General features: G+C 43.7%; 2 protein-coding genes across 3 annotated transcripts in view; one reads left to right on the top strand and one right to left on the bottom strand.

Annotated features, from left to right (window-relative positions):
* CALU (calumenin) overlaps positions 1–4,553 on the top strand; it is a 33,608-nt gene extending 29,055 nt beyond the window's left edge. For both annotated transcript variants that reach the window (XM_003896562.4, XM_003896564.4), the window contains exons 6-7: positions 557–756; positions 2,150–4,553. In XM_003896562.4, the coding sequence (XP_003896611.1) occupies positions 557–756; positions 2,150–2,254 (305 nt within the window). In that variant the 3' untranslated portion in view covers positions 2,255–4,553. The remainder of the gene's footprint in view (positions 1–556; positions 757–2,149) is intronic.
* A 326-nt stretch (positions 4,554–4,879) lies between these two features.
* On the bottom strand, positions 4,880–8,906 carry OPN1SW (opsin 1, short wave sensitive). The gene is made up of 5 exons (XM_003896561.5): positions 8,552–8,906; positions 8,099–8,267; positions 7,609–7,774; positions 6,747–6,986; positions 4,880–5,770 (listed from the first exon to the last, which is right to left on the bottom strand). Exons 1-5 carry the CDS (start codon positions 8,904–8,906, stop codon positions 5,651–5,653), a joined length of 1,050 nt encoding a protein of 349 aa, XP_003896610.1. The 3' UTR covers positions 4,880–5,650.
* Positions 8,907–14,413: the final 5,507 nt, after the last annotated feature.

Below are 14,413 nucleotides of genomic sequence, written 5' to 3'. Positions count from 1 at the left end.
TGGCCAGAGGTACATTCTTATGAAGATCAATTTTTGGAAAAAACTATATGTGGAACTGAGTATCTGGAATTTGATTCTCTCTTGACTGACCTTTCTCAGTGTACTCCTTGACAGTGTTCCTGTTTCCCCAGGGGCATGCTTGTCCCAACTGAAGGCCACTGGTATAATGGACTCTTTGTAGTAATTGGGCTACACCTTTCTAAAACAAGTGGTCTAGTTTAATTAGCTACCTTAGGGTGAAATGAAATGTAGGGAACGAGTCTAAATCTTTCTTGATGGTAGTTCTCTCCTCTTATTTCTGCATTTATTAAGGTATAAGGACTCCTTGCTCTCATGTGACTTAAAATCAGCAGCTGGAAATATTCTTGTTGCAAGATAAGTAATTAAGCCTCAGGAAAATACCTTGCTTTCTAAAGTCTCTCTGGCCTAAAATACCCTCGCAGCTGCCGTTGGGTTCCAAACAAATGGATGAGGAAAAAGGGTTAGGCCAGATTAGCATGAGGCAGTTTTTGGGAAAAGACAAACCCTTCTTTTGTATGTATGTCTGTGTGCCCAGGTGACATGTACAGCCATGATGGGAATACTGATGAGCCAGAATGGGTAAAGACAGAGCGAGAGCAGTTTGTTGAGTTTCGGGATAAGAACCGTGATGGAAAGATGGACAAGGAAGAGACCAAAGATTGGATCCTTCCCTCAGACTATGATCATGCAGAGGCAGAAGCCAGGCACCTGGTCTATGAATCAGACCAAAACAAGGTAAGTCTGGCCAGGCCCACACAATCTATCCTTGATTGAAGTATGCTTCTGGGGGATCACCTAAACAGTTTATGTTAAGGTACAAAGAGCATTTAGGGTCTTAATTAGTCTTAAGTCAGCCAACTATCTGAATCTGGTGATTAAAACCTTTCAGGGCAGCACTAGCTATCTGATCTCATTTTAGAAATCCCTTTGCCCAGTCCTGATAGCATTGTAGGAAATCTGGCTTCAGAAAAGAGCCTTTGTGTGTAGCCTGTGCCCAGCATGCATCATCACGTATTTTTAGATCCCCAGGAATTTTTTTTTTTTTTTTTTTTTTGCTTTGTTACTTCATTTGTTCCTTTACCTGTCACAGGCCCATTCTTTCTACTCAAAGCTGGTTGTTTCCTTCTTAAATCAAATATGCTTTTTTTTTAATTGGGTCCTTTGTGTAGGCCATAAATCAGCTTTTCTTTGGAGCCTGTTCAAATTGTCCTTGATCAATTAGTTATCTGAGGTATTTTGTTCAAAGTAGTGTCCCTAAGCCCAGTCACCTGTGTTGGAGATTTGAATGCCCTGCTTGGAGTAAGCTGAAAAATCAGTCTAAAAATGGAGATTTTTAGTGTTCTGAGTATACTTTTGTCTAGGCTAGTCTTCAGTTTCAAATTCAGTTTTTTATCTTAGAGCCTTTTTAAGTGTTGATCTGCTTTAAGTTCTTGCTCAAAGTCACTTTAGTAGCCAGGTGTTGTGTCCTGAGATGTATGAGAAAAGGAAATGCATGTAGTCATCCCCGTCTAGGAGATGTTCCATATTTTTCTCTAAAGGGAGAGTTTTCTCCTCATGAAGGCTTTATTTCTAGCATTGAGTTATTGTGTTATATTCTTTCCACCCTTTCACTTTTAACTTTCTTGATAAAAGAAATGTTTAATGGGCCTGGCACGATGGCTCACGCCTGTAATCCCAGCACTTTGGGAGGCTGAAGCAGGCAGATCACCTGAGGTTGGGAGTTCGAGACCAGTCTGATAAACATGGAGAAATCCCGTCTCTACTAAAAATACAAAATTAGCTGGGCATGGTGGCGCATGCCTGTAATCCCAGCTACTCGGGAGGCTGAGGCAGGAAAATCACTTGAACGCGGGAGGTGGAGGTTCCAGTGAGCTGAGATTGCGCCATTGCACTCCAGCCTGGGCAACAAGAGTGAAACTCAGTCTCAAAAAAAGAAAAAGGGGATGTGTAATTGCTGTTTTCTTCCCTCTTTGTATGTATGTGGGGGGAATGAGGGCTGAGTTCACACTTAATTTAGTAGAAGTGAGAATCTTAACTCCTGATTAACCCCGATTCTTCTATAACAGTGTTTCTGAATTTTTAATGGGAAATATGTTCTGCTTCAATTCATTGCTATCTCTAATTTCAGGATGGCAAGCTTACCAAGGAGGAGATCGTTGACAAGTATGACTTATTTGTTGGCAGCCAGGCCACAGATTTTGGGGAGGCCTTAGTACGGCATGATGAGTTCTGAGCTGCGGAGGAACCCTCATTTCCTCAAAAGTAATTTATTTTTACAGCTTCTGGTTTCACATGAAATTGTTTGCGCTACTGAGACTGTTATTACAAACTTTTTAAGACGTGAAAAGGCGTAATGAAAACCATCCCGTCCCCATTCCTCCTCCTCTCTGAGGGACTGGAGGGAAGCCGTGCTTCTGAGGAACAACTCTTATTAGTACACTTGTGTTTGTAGATTTACACTTTATATTATGTATAACATGGCGTGTTTATTTTTGTATTTGTTCTCTGGTTGGGAGTATGATATGAAGGATCAAGATCCTCAACTCACACATGTAGACAAACATTAGCTCTTTACTCTTTCTCAACCCCTTATATGATTTTAATAATTCTCACTTAACTAATTTTGTAAGCCTGAGATCAATAAGAAATGTGCAGAAGAGAGGAAAGGAAAAAAATATATACTCCACAATTTATATTTAGAGAGAGAACACTTAGTTTTGCCTGTCAAAAAGTCCAACATTTCATAGGTACTAGGGGCCACATACTACATTCAGTTGCTACACGTCCAGCAACTGAACCTGCCATTACCTGGGCAAGGAAAGATCCCTTTGCTCTAAGAAAGCTTGGCCCAAATTGATTTTATTCTTTTTCCCCTTGTAGTACTGACTGTTGGCTAATTTTGTCAAGCACAGCTGTAGTGGGAAGAGTTAGGGCCAGTGTCTTGAAAATCAATCAAGTAGTGAATGTGATCTCTTTACAGAGCTATAGATAGAAACAGCTGTAAAACTAAAGGAAAAATACAAGTGTTTTCAGGGCAAACATTTTTTTCTCGGTATGCATCTGTTGAAATGCTCACGACTTAATTATTTGCCTGTTGAAATCACTGTAAATGCCCCAATCCAGTTCCTCTTCTTCCCGGGTGTGCCAAGGAATTAATCTTGGTTTCACCACAATTAAAATTCACTCCTTTCCAATCATGTCATTGAAAGTGCCTTTAACGAAAGAAATGGTCACTGAATGGGAATTCTCTTAAGAAACCCTAAGATTAAAAAAAGACTATTTGGATAACTTATAGGAAAGCCTAGAACCTCCCAATATAGTGGGGATTTTTTCCTTATTTCCTTTCTCTTTTGGACAATAGTTAAATTAGCAGTATTAGTTATGAATTTGGTTGCAGTGTTCTTATCTTGTGGGCTGATTTCCAAAAACCACATGCTGCTGAATTTACCAGGGATCCTCATACCTCACAATGCAAACCACTTACTACCAGGCCTCTTCCTGTGTCCGCTGGAGAGCTTGAGCTCACACTCAAAGATGAGAGGACCTACAGAGAGGGCTCTTTGGTTTGAGGACCATGGCTCACCCTTCCTGCCTTTGACCCATCATACCCCATTTCTTCCTCTGTCCCTCTCCCCGCTGCCAAAAAAAAAAAAAAAGGAAAAGTTTATCATGAATCAACAGGTTTTCAGTCCTTATCAGAGAGAGAGATGCGGAAAGAGCTAAAGAAACCACCCTCTGTTCCCAACTCTACTTCACCCATATTTTATGCAACACAAACACTGTCCTTTTGGGTCCCTTTCTTACAGATGGACCTCTTGAGAAGAAGAATCGTATTCCACGTTTTTAGCCCTCAGGTTACCAAGATAAATATATGTATATATAACCTTTATTATTGCTATATCTTTGTGGATAATACATTCAGGTGGTGCTGGGTGATTTATTATAATCTGAACCTAGGTATATCCTTTGGTCTTCCACAGTCATGTTGAGGTGGGCTCCCTGGTATGGTTAAAAAGCCAGGTATCATGCAACTTCACCCCAGCCTTTGTACTGAGCTCTTGATAATGGATATACTCTTTTCAGTTTAGCCCCAATATAGGGTAATGGAAATTTCCTGCCCTCTGGATTCCCCATTTTTACTGTTAGTAAGACCAGTGATAATTTAATAATCTACCAACTCTGGCTTAGTTAAGTGAGTGTGAACTGTGTGGCAAGAGAGCCTCACACCTCACTAGGTGCAGAGAGCCCAGACTTTATGTTAAAATCACGCACTTGAAAAGCAAACCTTAATCTGCTAAGACAGCAGGAGGCATTGTATGGTAATCTTGAATGATCCCTTTGGATTTTTTTTTTGGTTTAAATCAAGCCTGAGGCTGGTGAACAGTAGCTACACACCCATATTGTGTGTTCTGTGAATGCTAGCTCTCTTGAATTTGGATATTGGTTATTTTTTATAGAGTGTAAACCAAGTTTTATATTCTGCAATGTGAACAGGTACCTATCTGTTTCTAAATAAAACTGTTTACATTCATTATGGGGTATGTATGACCTTCATTTTCTAAGAAATAGAACTCTAGCTTAGGAGTATGGATGCTGTAAAATGTCAGAAAGGGAACTCTCCTTGAAGTTCTCCCAAACTCAGAGACAGCACTGCCTTCTCCTAAATGGTTATTCTTTTCTCCCTGTTTTCTGGTATTTTCTAGCATCCTTCTCACCAGAGCCATGACCTTTCTTTACTTCCATTAGGCTGTATAACTGGAGAGACCTGCTGCTCGTTTTATAATTATCTGATACCAAACACAAGCGATTCTGAATGTACACACACGTTTATCTTGATTTTTATTTCAAAAAGGTTCTTTTTGGGGGGCCTGGAGGGAGAGTATAGAGCATAAGGTAAAACAATTTTATTTAACATTATGGTATTGTTTACAAATGGTACTAAGACATGCAAATTCATTTTGAGAACCTCAAGAGAATTAAACTATTAACTTTAGTAAACACACAGTTTAAGACAAATACAAAGGTTTAGCCAAATGCGATGGGGAGGAAGCACCTGGAATAATTTGTGCTTGCTCAGGGGCTTGTGGACATGGCTATTCCTGCCAAAGCTGTAGCAGTTATCCAGAAGTTCTTTCAAACATATTTGGGACCACTAAGGTTTTTTGTTTTGGGGGGTTTTTTTTCTTTATGTCTTTCCCATTTCTAAGGTGTTTTCTTAAGTTTGTTCTAATTCAGTATATATCATCTCAGAATGGATCCCCAGCAGGAAAAAAAAAAAAAAAGTTACTAAAAAGGAAAGTATCCATACACTGAAAACTTAAAGCCATATTCCTTTTTAGTTGCCTTGTATGTAAAAATCAGTTCTCCAAGTGCTGTGAATGGTGCCACTTAGGAGTAGAAACTGATGATTGTTGAAATGGCCTTTGTGTGGTCTGAAATAGACCCAGTGGAAACAGTAGCTTTGTAGGCAAGAAGGCAATAGTAAGAAAATGAAAAATTGACTCCCCAAACTGCCATCACTCCTCTTACCATCTTTTTTGTGTTTTTAGTAGTTTGGTTTCTGACAGAGACAATAGAAACTTACTTAAAATTTAATTCTAGTTGTTGCAAACAGGCCAATATTGGGTCCTCAGTTGGGGCCAACTTGGCTAGACGAGACAGTAGAAACTTCTGTTTTCTGGGAGCTGCTTATGTCAGATTCGTCTGTCATGGCCTTCCCACACACCATCTTCATGATGTGAGCTTGGAACTGGAGAGAAAGGCACAATTGGAGATAGCCTTGGCAGACAAGGAAGTATGGGAAAAAAGACCTCATTCTGTGTATCACCAAAGCCTTGCACAATGCTTTGTACCAGAATGCCCTTACGTGGTTCTGAATCTATCTTCCCCGTCGTGAAAACTGTCTAGATTCCAGTCTAGAACAACTCCAGGGTCTATGGTAATCCTAAATATTCTGGTCAAGTCTGAGACCTCACTGTTCGTAAATTCACAAACCATCCTGCTTCATAAAAGCACTGCCAACAGAGGCCCCTCCATTACTAGCAGGTGCTCCCAGCTGGAAAGGACTGCCAATTCTGTTCTATCCAGGGAGGTTTCAAATTATTTTTGAGTCTACCTCTGGGATTGAGGAAACAATACCATCTGAAAGTAGGGTTTTTGCCACTTAGGGTTTGGTGTTTATTAGCTCAGATTTCAGGATAGGGGATAGGCAATTCCCCAGTACCTTCAGATGATAAGATAATATTAGAGATTTATGCATGTGGTACGATTTCTGTGCTTCACACATGCTCATGCAGGCTAAAAGTTGGAAGGGAAATGATTAAGAACTTATTAAATGAAAGGACTGGAAATTCAGAGGAATCTTTTTTTTTTTTTTTTTAAGTTCCAGGATATATGTGCAGGATGTGCAGGTTTGTTACATAGGTAAACATGTGCCATAGTGGTTTGCTGCACGAGTTTTTCAATAAAGTGCTTTCGCTCATCCTGTTCTTTGGAGCAACTTCGTTTTCCTGACTCAAGTTCTTTTCCTCTGGGGTTGTATTTTCTCATCTTGATAACCATGCCTTCCTCCCTGTGCTTACCAAGGGCTTCCCAACCTCCTCAGGGGTTTTGTGGCTTCCCTCGTCTACTCCTAGAAACCTGAGTAGAGTCCAGGGTGCTCCGAGTTAAAAGTCAAGAAGAACCAGGGTCTTCTGGACCACAGGAATGTGAATAGAGAGCTTTACCTGCTTATTCATGAAGCAGTAGATGATGGGATTGTAGATGCAAGCACTCTTGGAGAAGAATGCAGGAATGGTGACAAGCCGTAAGTCCAGCCCATGGTTACGGTTGTTGACCATGTACATGGCGAAGGCTGCATAGGGCACGTAGCAGACACAGAAGGATCCTACCATCACAACCACCATGCGGCTCACCTCCCGTTCAGCCTTCTGGGTCGTAGCTGACTCCTGCTGCTGAGCTGCAACCTGGGGTGAAGACAGAGAGCATCACATCCCTCTTTTTCCTGGCCCTCTGGATGCTTTTTTTTTTTTTTTTTTTAATTTTTAATTTTTATTATTATTATTATTTTTTTTTTGAGACTGGAGTCTCGCTCTGTTGCCCAGACTGGAGTTGCAGTGGTACGATCTCAGCTCACTGAACCTCCACCTCCCGGGTTCAAGTGATTCTTTTGTCTGAGCCTCCTGAGTAGCTGGGGTTAAAAGCGCATGCCACCGCACCCAGCTAATTTTTGCATTTTAGCGTTTTACGATGTAGGCCAGGCTGGTCTGGAACTACTGACCTCAGGTGACCCGCCTGCCTCGGCCTCCCAAAGTGCTGGGATGATAGGTGTTAATCACTGTGCCCGGCCTCTGGATACTTTTCTATGGGATGGGGGAGGGGACATCCACTCTGAATGCCTCTTTTCTGCCCCATCTCCTGGCCTAGTTCCTTTGGATCTCCATCATTCTCCCTTCTCCCACTTCCTTTGCTGCTTTTAGATACCCTCTCTGGCTATGGACATTTCTAGGCATCTTATGTTCCAGAGCACTCTTCCTTCTCATGTGGAGCCCCAAACCCATTCCTCCCTGACTATCAAATGCCACTCACAGCTTTCAGGGCCCTCAGCAGCTGAGTGTAGGAGAAGCAGATAAGGGAGAGAGGCACAATGAAGCAGAAGATGAAGAGGAACCACGTATAGGACTCGCTGCGGTATTTGGTGCCCACGGTGTACCAGTCAGGGCCACAGGAGCACTGCAAGCCCTCAGGGATGAACCTGCAAAGGACCAAACACTTGCTCACTGGACTCTCCACAAGAGTTAGTGCAGTGGGAGCTGAGATGCCTGGATTGTGGTCTCCACTTAGAACCCAGAGACTGCCCAAAGGCTTCAAGCAGGGGGATTTTCTGTCCTGACTGGGAGAAGCTACAGCAATTCCAACTGCAGAGTAAACGCTAGCACTCGTCTCCCACTGCCCTTTCACCTCATACTACAACTCTTTAAAAAGTAGAGGTCAAAGATTAAATAGTTATACCCAAGCTCTCTTTCCACCCACATCAACCTGAGCTAATTAAGTCAGCATCGCTGCCCTGCACTCTCACCGGCTCCAGCCAAAGAAGGGTGGGATGGAGACGCCAATACCAATGGTCCAGGTAGCCAGGACCACCGTCAGTGCATGCTTGGAGCTGAAGCGGAAGTTGCCGAAGGGCTTACAGATGACAATGTAGCGCTCAAAGGCCAGGAAGGCCAGTGACCAGCCTGTCACCAGACCTGTGGTGAAATGTGAGGATAATGGGGTAGACAGGGCCCCACCCAGCCTGGCTGGCAGAGTGGCAGACAGATTGGGTGGAGCAAGCACAGAGAGACAAGGACTGGACTGACATTTGGAGTGAAGACACAAACATCCTATTTTGGCCAAACTTGTAGTCTGGGTTGCTTTGTACCCCAGTATTTTAAAAAGCACCAGACTCATTTCCCCCAGACTCCTCTTTAAGGACCCCCTCCAGTGGAGTAGCAACCTTTGCCTTCCCGTAACCCCTTTTCCCCTGCAGTACCTGCTACAGTGCCCAGGAAGGCCTCGAAAGCACAAACATGGCGACCAAAGACGAAGTATCCTTTACAGCTGTTGACAAAGACAGGGAAGACAGAGAAGATGCAGAGGAGGAAGCCTCCAAAGGACACGTTGACCAGAATGTAATTGAGGGGCTGCCGCAACTTTTTGTAGCGCACTGTGGCCACCAGCACCATGGCATTGAGTGGAAACCCTGCAAGGAAGACAGTGCCCATGAAAGCTGCCTGGAGGTAGAAGGCCCAGACAGGGGCAATGTGGTACTGAGGCCCATCCCACGGCTTCACTGAAGAGATATTTTTGAACAGAAAAAACTCCTCTTCCTCTGACATCTTTCTCATGGATGCCCCACACCCCCCTCTGAGTCCTCTTATAGGTGATCCTCCCACCCCAGAAAACCCCTCCTCTGAAAACACTTGGGCTCTGTGAATGATCAATACTAATCCTAAACCTCCCAAGGACAAAGTTTGGGATTAGAAATCGCTAAACCACTACCTAAACCTTTTGTGGCCCCAAAGCTGATTGTGTTCTTCAGAGGATAAAAGATTGGGCTCAAATAATCTGGATATGCAATGCTGGGTGCTGGAATGAATAGAAGTGAACTCCCTGAGGTCTGGGAGGTGCTGACCCATATTCACTGAAGATGCTTCCACCTTTTTGCTGTTCTTTTAATGGGGCTATAGAAAGGGCACGCCTTTTGTTTTGGCTTCTGGCACAACTGTATTGGTTAAGTTTTCCTCACCTCATCTGCCCCTTTGTGGAAGGTGCCCATTTTAATTCCCCTGAGAGGCTGGGAACCAGCCTCGGGCTGGAGGAAAGGGCTGGGAATGGGGAGTGCCCTAGAAGCACATCAGTAAACAGCCTTGATGGAACAGGACTTAGGCAACTTGACAATGCCTAGAGGTCTAGGGCATCCCTGAGCCAGGCTGCCTCCATTTCTTTGTGTTGAATCCACTCAAAGAGTGTGCCTTTCCTACTCAGACCTCCAGACAGGGAGGCGGGTCTGTTCACTGTCCTCACGCCATGTTCATGCCCACCCCTACCCTCAGCTCAACAAGTCACCACAGTCTTCCTCCTGTCTGTTCATTGAAGTCTTACCTAGCCCTCACAGCCTACCTCACAAAGACCTCTTCTGTGCAGCCCACCCCAGTGACAAGTTCCACCTGCACTTGTACTCGGTACTACACTTTAGGCTTTATGAATGAATCTTTTCCACCTCAGCAGATCATAAATATATAGATGAGTTAAATGTGACACGCTTTAGGTATAAATAAGTTAAAAAGTGAAAGGATGGTCCAGTAATGGCAGAAAGGTTTATTAGATGAATGCACCCTTAGGCATCGTAAACTGGACACAATATGAAAACAACTTTTTGAAAACACCTAAAGTATCCAAAGCAGGCAGAAACTGAAAGGAACTCAACTCTTCAATGAAAAGAAACGTCTACATTGTTTTTTGGGTTTTTTTGTTTTTGTGTTTTTTTCCCTGAGTGTACTCCTGAGTAAAAATGGCACAGGATAGCTAGAACTTGAGCAGAAAGCCCCAGCCTTTTTTGGCTTGAAGAGTCAGAGGACAGAAGACAGTTTGGGGCTCCAGAACACCTGAAGGTAGATTTCCTGGAATGAAGGAAGCCACAGAAGGCGAAGTCTTTAAATCTGCATATAAACTCCCCTCAGATCACAGGCTGACTGCTAAACTGGATGGAGGAATTTCCAAGAGCCCAGTAAAAGACAACCACTGGAGGTCTGAAAGAGCTACACAGATTTTGACTGTAGAGTTTGAATTTGAATCCCAAGTCAGAGGGTCTGGGTAAACACTTAGGGCTTTCCACTTAAAACTCCCAAAAGGCACACCATAGAGCTAAAATGTATATCCCAGGACTAAATATTTGTTCTGAGAGTAAGGGCAAAGCCAAAGCTAACTCACACTAGCAAAAGATAAAACCAAGCCTCAGCAGGTTCAAGGTGATCAACTAGTAAGTTAACTGCTTATTAGAACAAAAATCAACACTCCTCAATGGAGGATAATCCAGTCTCTAAAGTTCACTATCTACAATGTCTAATATACAATGAAAAATTATAAGGCATGTGAAAGAAAAAAAAACCCAGAGGAAAATATGACTCATAGCCAAAAGAAAAAGCAGTCAGTAGAAACAGAACCTGAGATGACCCAAGAAGTTGGCACCAGCCGAAAAATCTTTAAACAGTGATATAACTATATTCAAGAACTGAAAGGAAAAAGATGATCATCGTGAGTTAATGGATCTCAACAGAAGAATGGGAAAAATAAAAATAACCAAATGGAAATTCCAGAACTGAAAACTACAACATGTCCAATGAAGAATTCACTGGATGGCTGAACAGCAGATTGGACAGCAGAAGAAGGGATCAGTGAATTTACAGATAGATCAATAACAAAAAGATATCTGGAAAATTCCCAAACACTTATGAATAAGCAATATACATCTAAATACCTTGTGAGTCAAAAGAGAAATCATAAGGAAAATTTGAAAGAATTTGAGCTGAATAACAATAAAAAAAAGTATTGGAAATTGAAGGAGGCAGCTAAAGCAGTACTTAGAGAAAAATTTATAGCTTTAAGTATTTATACTGGAAAATAAATGTTTAAAATTTAAACTTTCGCCTTGAGAAGCTGAAAGAGTGAATCAAATCTAAAATAAATAGGGGGAGATACTAAAAAGCAGAGCATAAAACAATGAAATTTGAAATGAATAAAGAATGGAGAAAAATCAATGAAACCTGACACAAAACAACATAGTTCTCTCCTGTCTCCAGCATCTCCTCAGTAGGATCTGAGCCAATAGTTATGGATTTTCCAACCCCCTCATGATAGGAACTTGCTCAGTATCATCATTTTGAAGATTCCCAGATAGCACAAGAGAGGTAAACTGAGTTAGGAAAATACCCAGACTGATTTTCCTCTGCTGTCACACCACAGCAATCAGCAACACAGAAGACTTCTGTGACCACATGTGTGGGGATTTCTCACCAACAAGCAAACAATCAGTTCTGCAGCAGACACCAGCTGGGTGTCCTCTAATTTAGTTCTATTCTGGCACTACCTGGAGATAGCATCAGATCTTGTAGGTTGAGGGCTCAGTCCCCAAGATTGCCATTGCTCGGCCACCCACCCCTCCCTGCAACTCCACCTCCCACCTCTCACCTTCAGCTTCCAATCACAAGCTCCTGGGTTTTGTTACCTGTGCTTCCAACCGAATGACTACAAATAGGGGATCTCACAACGCCCTCCGTGGGTTCAATTAATTTGCTAAAGCAGCTCACAGAACTCAGGGAAACACTTAACACCAGTTTATTCTAACAGGTATTATAAAGGATACAGATGAAGAGATGCATAAGGAGAGGCATGCATGTGGGAAGGAGCATGAAGATTCCATGCCCTCTCCAGGTGCCACCCTCCAGGAACTTCCATGTGTTCAGCTATCCAGAAGCTCCTGGAACCTTGTTCTTTTTGGGGGTTTTATGGAGGCTTCATTTCTTTTTTTTTTTTTTTTTTTTGAGACGGAGTTATGGGGGGAACAGGGTGGGAGGGCACTGTCTGGGAAGATGTGAGGACAGTATTAGGAGGGGCCAAAGATGTGGCCACCTAGCCTTGTACACTGGGTGTAAAAGGGCCCAGGGTATCTTGCACCCTTGCCATTTAGCCTCCCATCAGAAATGTTTGCAGAGGTGGGCACCTCAGCAGAGCCAGGATGAGCAGAGCTGCTCATCCCTTACCCTGGGCAGGACTTCAGGACCAGGGGCCAGAGGTCACCTTAAGGTGCCTATCCCTGAGCAGGGCACATGGATTGTGTGTGAGCCTGGCCTGAGTGCAATAAGCCAGCCTCCACTGTGTGCTGAGCTCTGCTGAGGTACCCACCTCTGCAAACGTTTCTGATGGGAGGCTAAATGGTGAGGGTCCAAGACACCCCGGGCCCTTTTACATCCAGTGTACAAGGCTAGGTGGCCACGTCTTTGGCCCCGCCTAATACTGTCCTCACACCTTCCTAGACAGTGCCTCCCACCCTGTTCCCCCAACAGCAGAGGGAGACAATGGGCCCAAGCTGGAGGCAACCCAATCCCCAAGGAGCTCAGACCAAAAAGAGCCTCACCCAAGCACAAAGTCTTACCGGTACTCAAGCCACGGACAAAAATTCTCCCAAGTCATGGAAGCTATGGAGTAGAAGGAGGCAAGCTTCTGAGGAAGGGGCATGGGGTAAAGGAGGAAGAGAAAATATAAAAACTGGAGGCAGGCTGGGCACGGTGGCTCATGCCTGTAATCCCAGCACTTTGGGACGCCGAGGTGGGCGGATCACTTGAGGTCAGGAGTTCACCAACCTGGCCAACATGGTGAAACCCCGTCTTTACCAAAAAATACAAAAATTTGCTGCGCAAGGTGGCACGCTGCTGCATAGTCCCAGCTACTTGAGAGACTGAGGTAGGAGAATTGCTCGAACCCAGGAGGCAGAGGTTGCAGTGAGCTGAGATCGCGCCACTGCCCTCCAGCCTGGGCAACAGAGCGAGACCGTGTTTCAAAACAAAACACCAAAATAAAATAAAAAATGAAAACTAGAGGTGTTTTAGGTGCATTTAGTATATATAGTGCTCTTCCCAGGCTGAAAATCACCTTATCAATTTAGAACATGTTAATACACTAAGGCTTTACAGAAGATCACGTGAAACACACTTAGACCAGGATTTCTCAACGTCGGCACTACTGACATCGCAGATAATTCTTTGTCGTGGGGGCTGTCCTGTGCATTGTAGGATGTTGAACAGCATCCCTCTCCTCTAGATGCCAAAATTAACACTGCCAACCCAGTCATGATAACCAAAAATGTCTCCCGACATTGCCAAATGACTCCTGAGAGACAAAACCCTTCCTTCCTCACTCCCTTCCCCTCCAGCTGAGATTCAACCATTGATTTAGATTTAGACTTACAAATGTTCAGAACCCAATATAATACAATCAAGTGAAAATTTGTTTTTCCATTTGTTCCGATTGTCCAGAAAAAAGGAGAGTCCTACCAAAGTGGATATTTTCTGAATAGTTTCAGGAGGTCTTTCTTTCTTTTTCTTTCTTTTGTTCTTTCTTTCCCTCCCTCCCTCCCTCTCTCTCTCCCCGCCTCCCTCCCTCCCTCCCTCTCTTTCTCTTTCCTTCTTCCTTCCTTCCTTCCTTCCTTCCTCTCTCTCTCTCCTTCTTTCTTCCTTTCTTTCTCTCCCTTTCCTTTCTTATTTTTCTTTTTTTTTTTTTTTCTGAGACAGAGTTTCGCTCTGTCACCCGGGCTGGAGTGCAGTGGCGCTATCTCAGCTCACTGCAAGCTCCATCTCCCGGGTTCGCCCCATTCTCCTGCCTCAGCCTCCCAAGTAGCTGGGACTACAGGCGTGTGCCACCACACCCGGCTAATTTTTTGTATGTTTAGTAGAGATGGGGTTTCACTGCGTTAGCCAGGATGGTCTCGATATCCTGACCTCGTGATCTGCCCACCTTGGCCTCCCAAAGTGCTGGGATTACAGGCGTGAGCCACCGTGCCCGGCCCCCCTTCCTTTCCTCCCTCCCTCCCTCTCTCCCTTCCTTCCTTTCCTTCCTTCCTTCCTTCCTTCCTTCCTTCCTTCCTTCCTTCCTTCCTTCCTCTTTCTTTCTTTCTCTCTTTCTCTCTTTCTTTCTCTTTCTTTTTCTTTCTCTCTTTTCTTTTTCTTTCTTTCTCTTTCTCTTTCTCTCTCTCTTTCTCTTTCTCTCTTTTCCTTCCTTTCTTCCTTCCTTCCTTCCTTCTTTCCTTCCTTCCCTTCTCCTTCCTTCCTTCCCTTCTTTTCTTCCTTCTGACAAGATC

This window comes from Papio anubis, chromosome 4 (assembly GCF_008728515.1).
Source record: "Papio anubis isolate 15944 chromosome 4, Panubis1.0, whole genome shotgun sequence".
Taxonomy (NCBI): Eukaryota; Metazoa; Chordata; class Mammalia; order Primates; family Cercopithecidae; genus Papio; species Papio anubis.
Note: the sequence above shows the minus strand (reverse complement) of the source record. Positions and strands in the feature narration are given on the sequence as shown.

Coding starts and splice junctions, on each gene's coding strand:
- OPN1SW (XM_003896561.5), bottom strand. CDS start 8,906: ATGAGAAAGATGTCAGAGGAAGAGGAGTTTTTTCTGTTCAAAAATATC. Junction 7,775..8,098: donor CCCTTCTTTGGCTGGAGCCG/GTGAGAGTGCAG, acceptor GGTCCTTTGCAG/GTTCATCCCTGAGGGCTTGC. Junction 5,771..6,746: donor ACTGCTTCATGAATAAGCAG/GTAAAGCTCTCT, acceptor CTTTCTCTCCAG/TTCCAAGCTCACATCATGAA.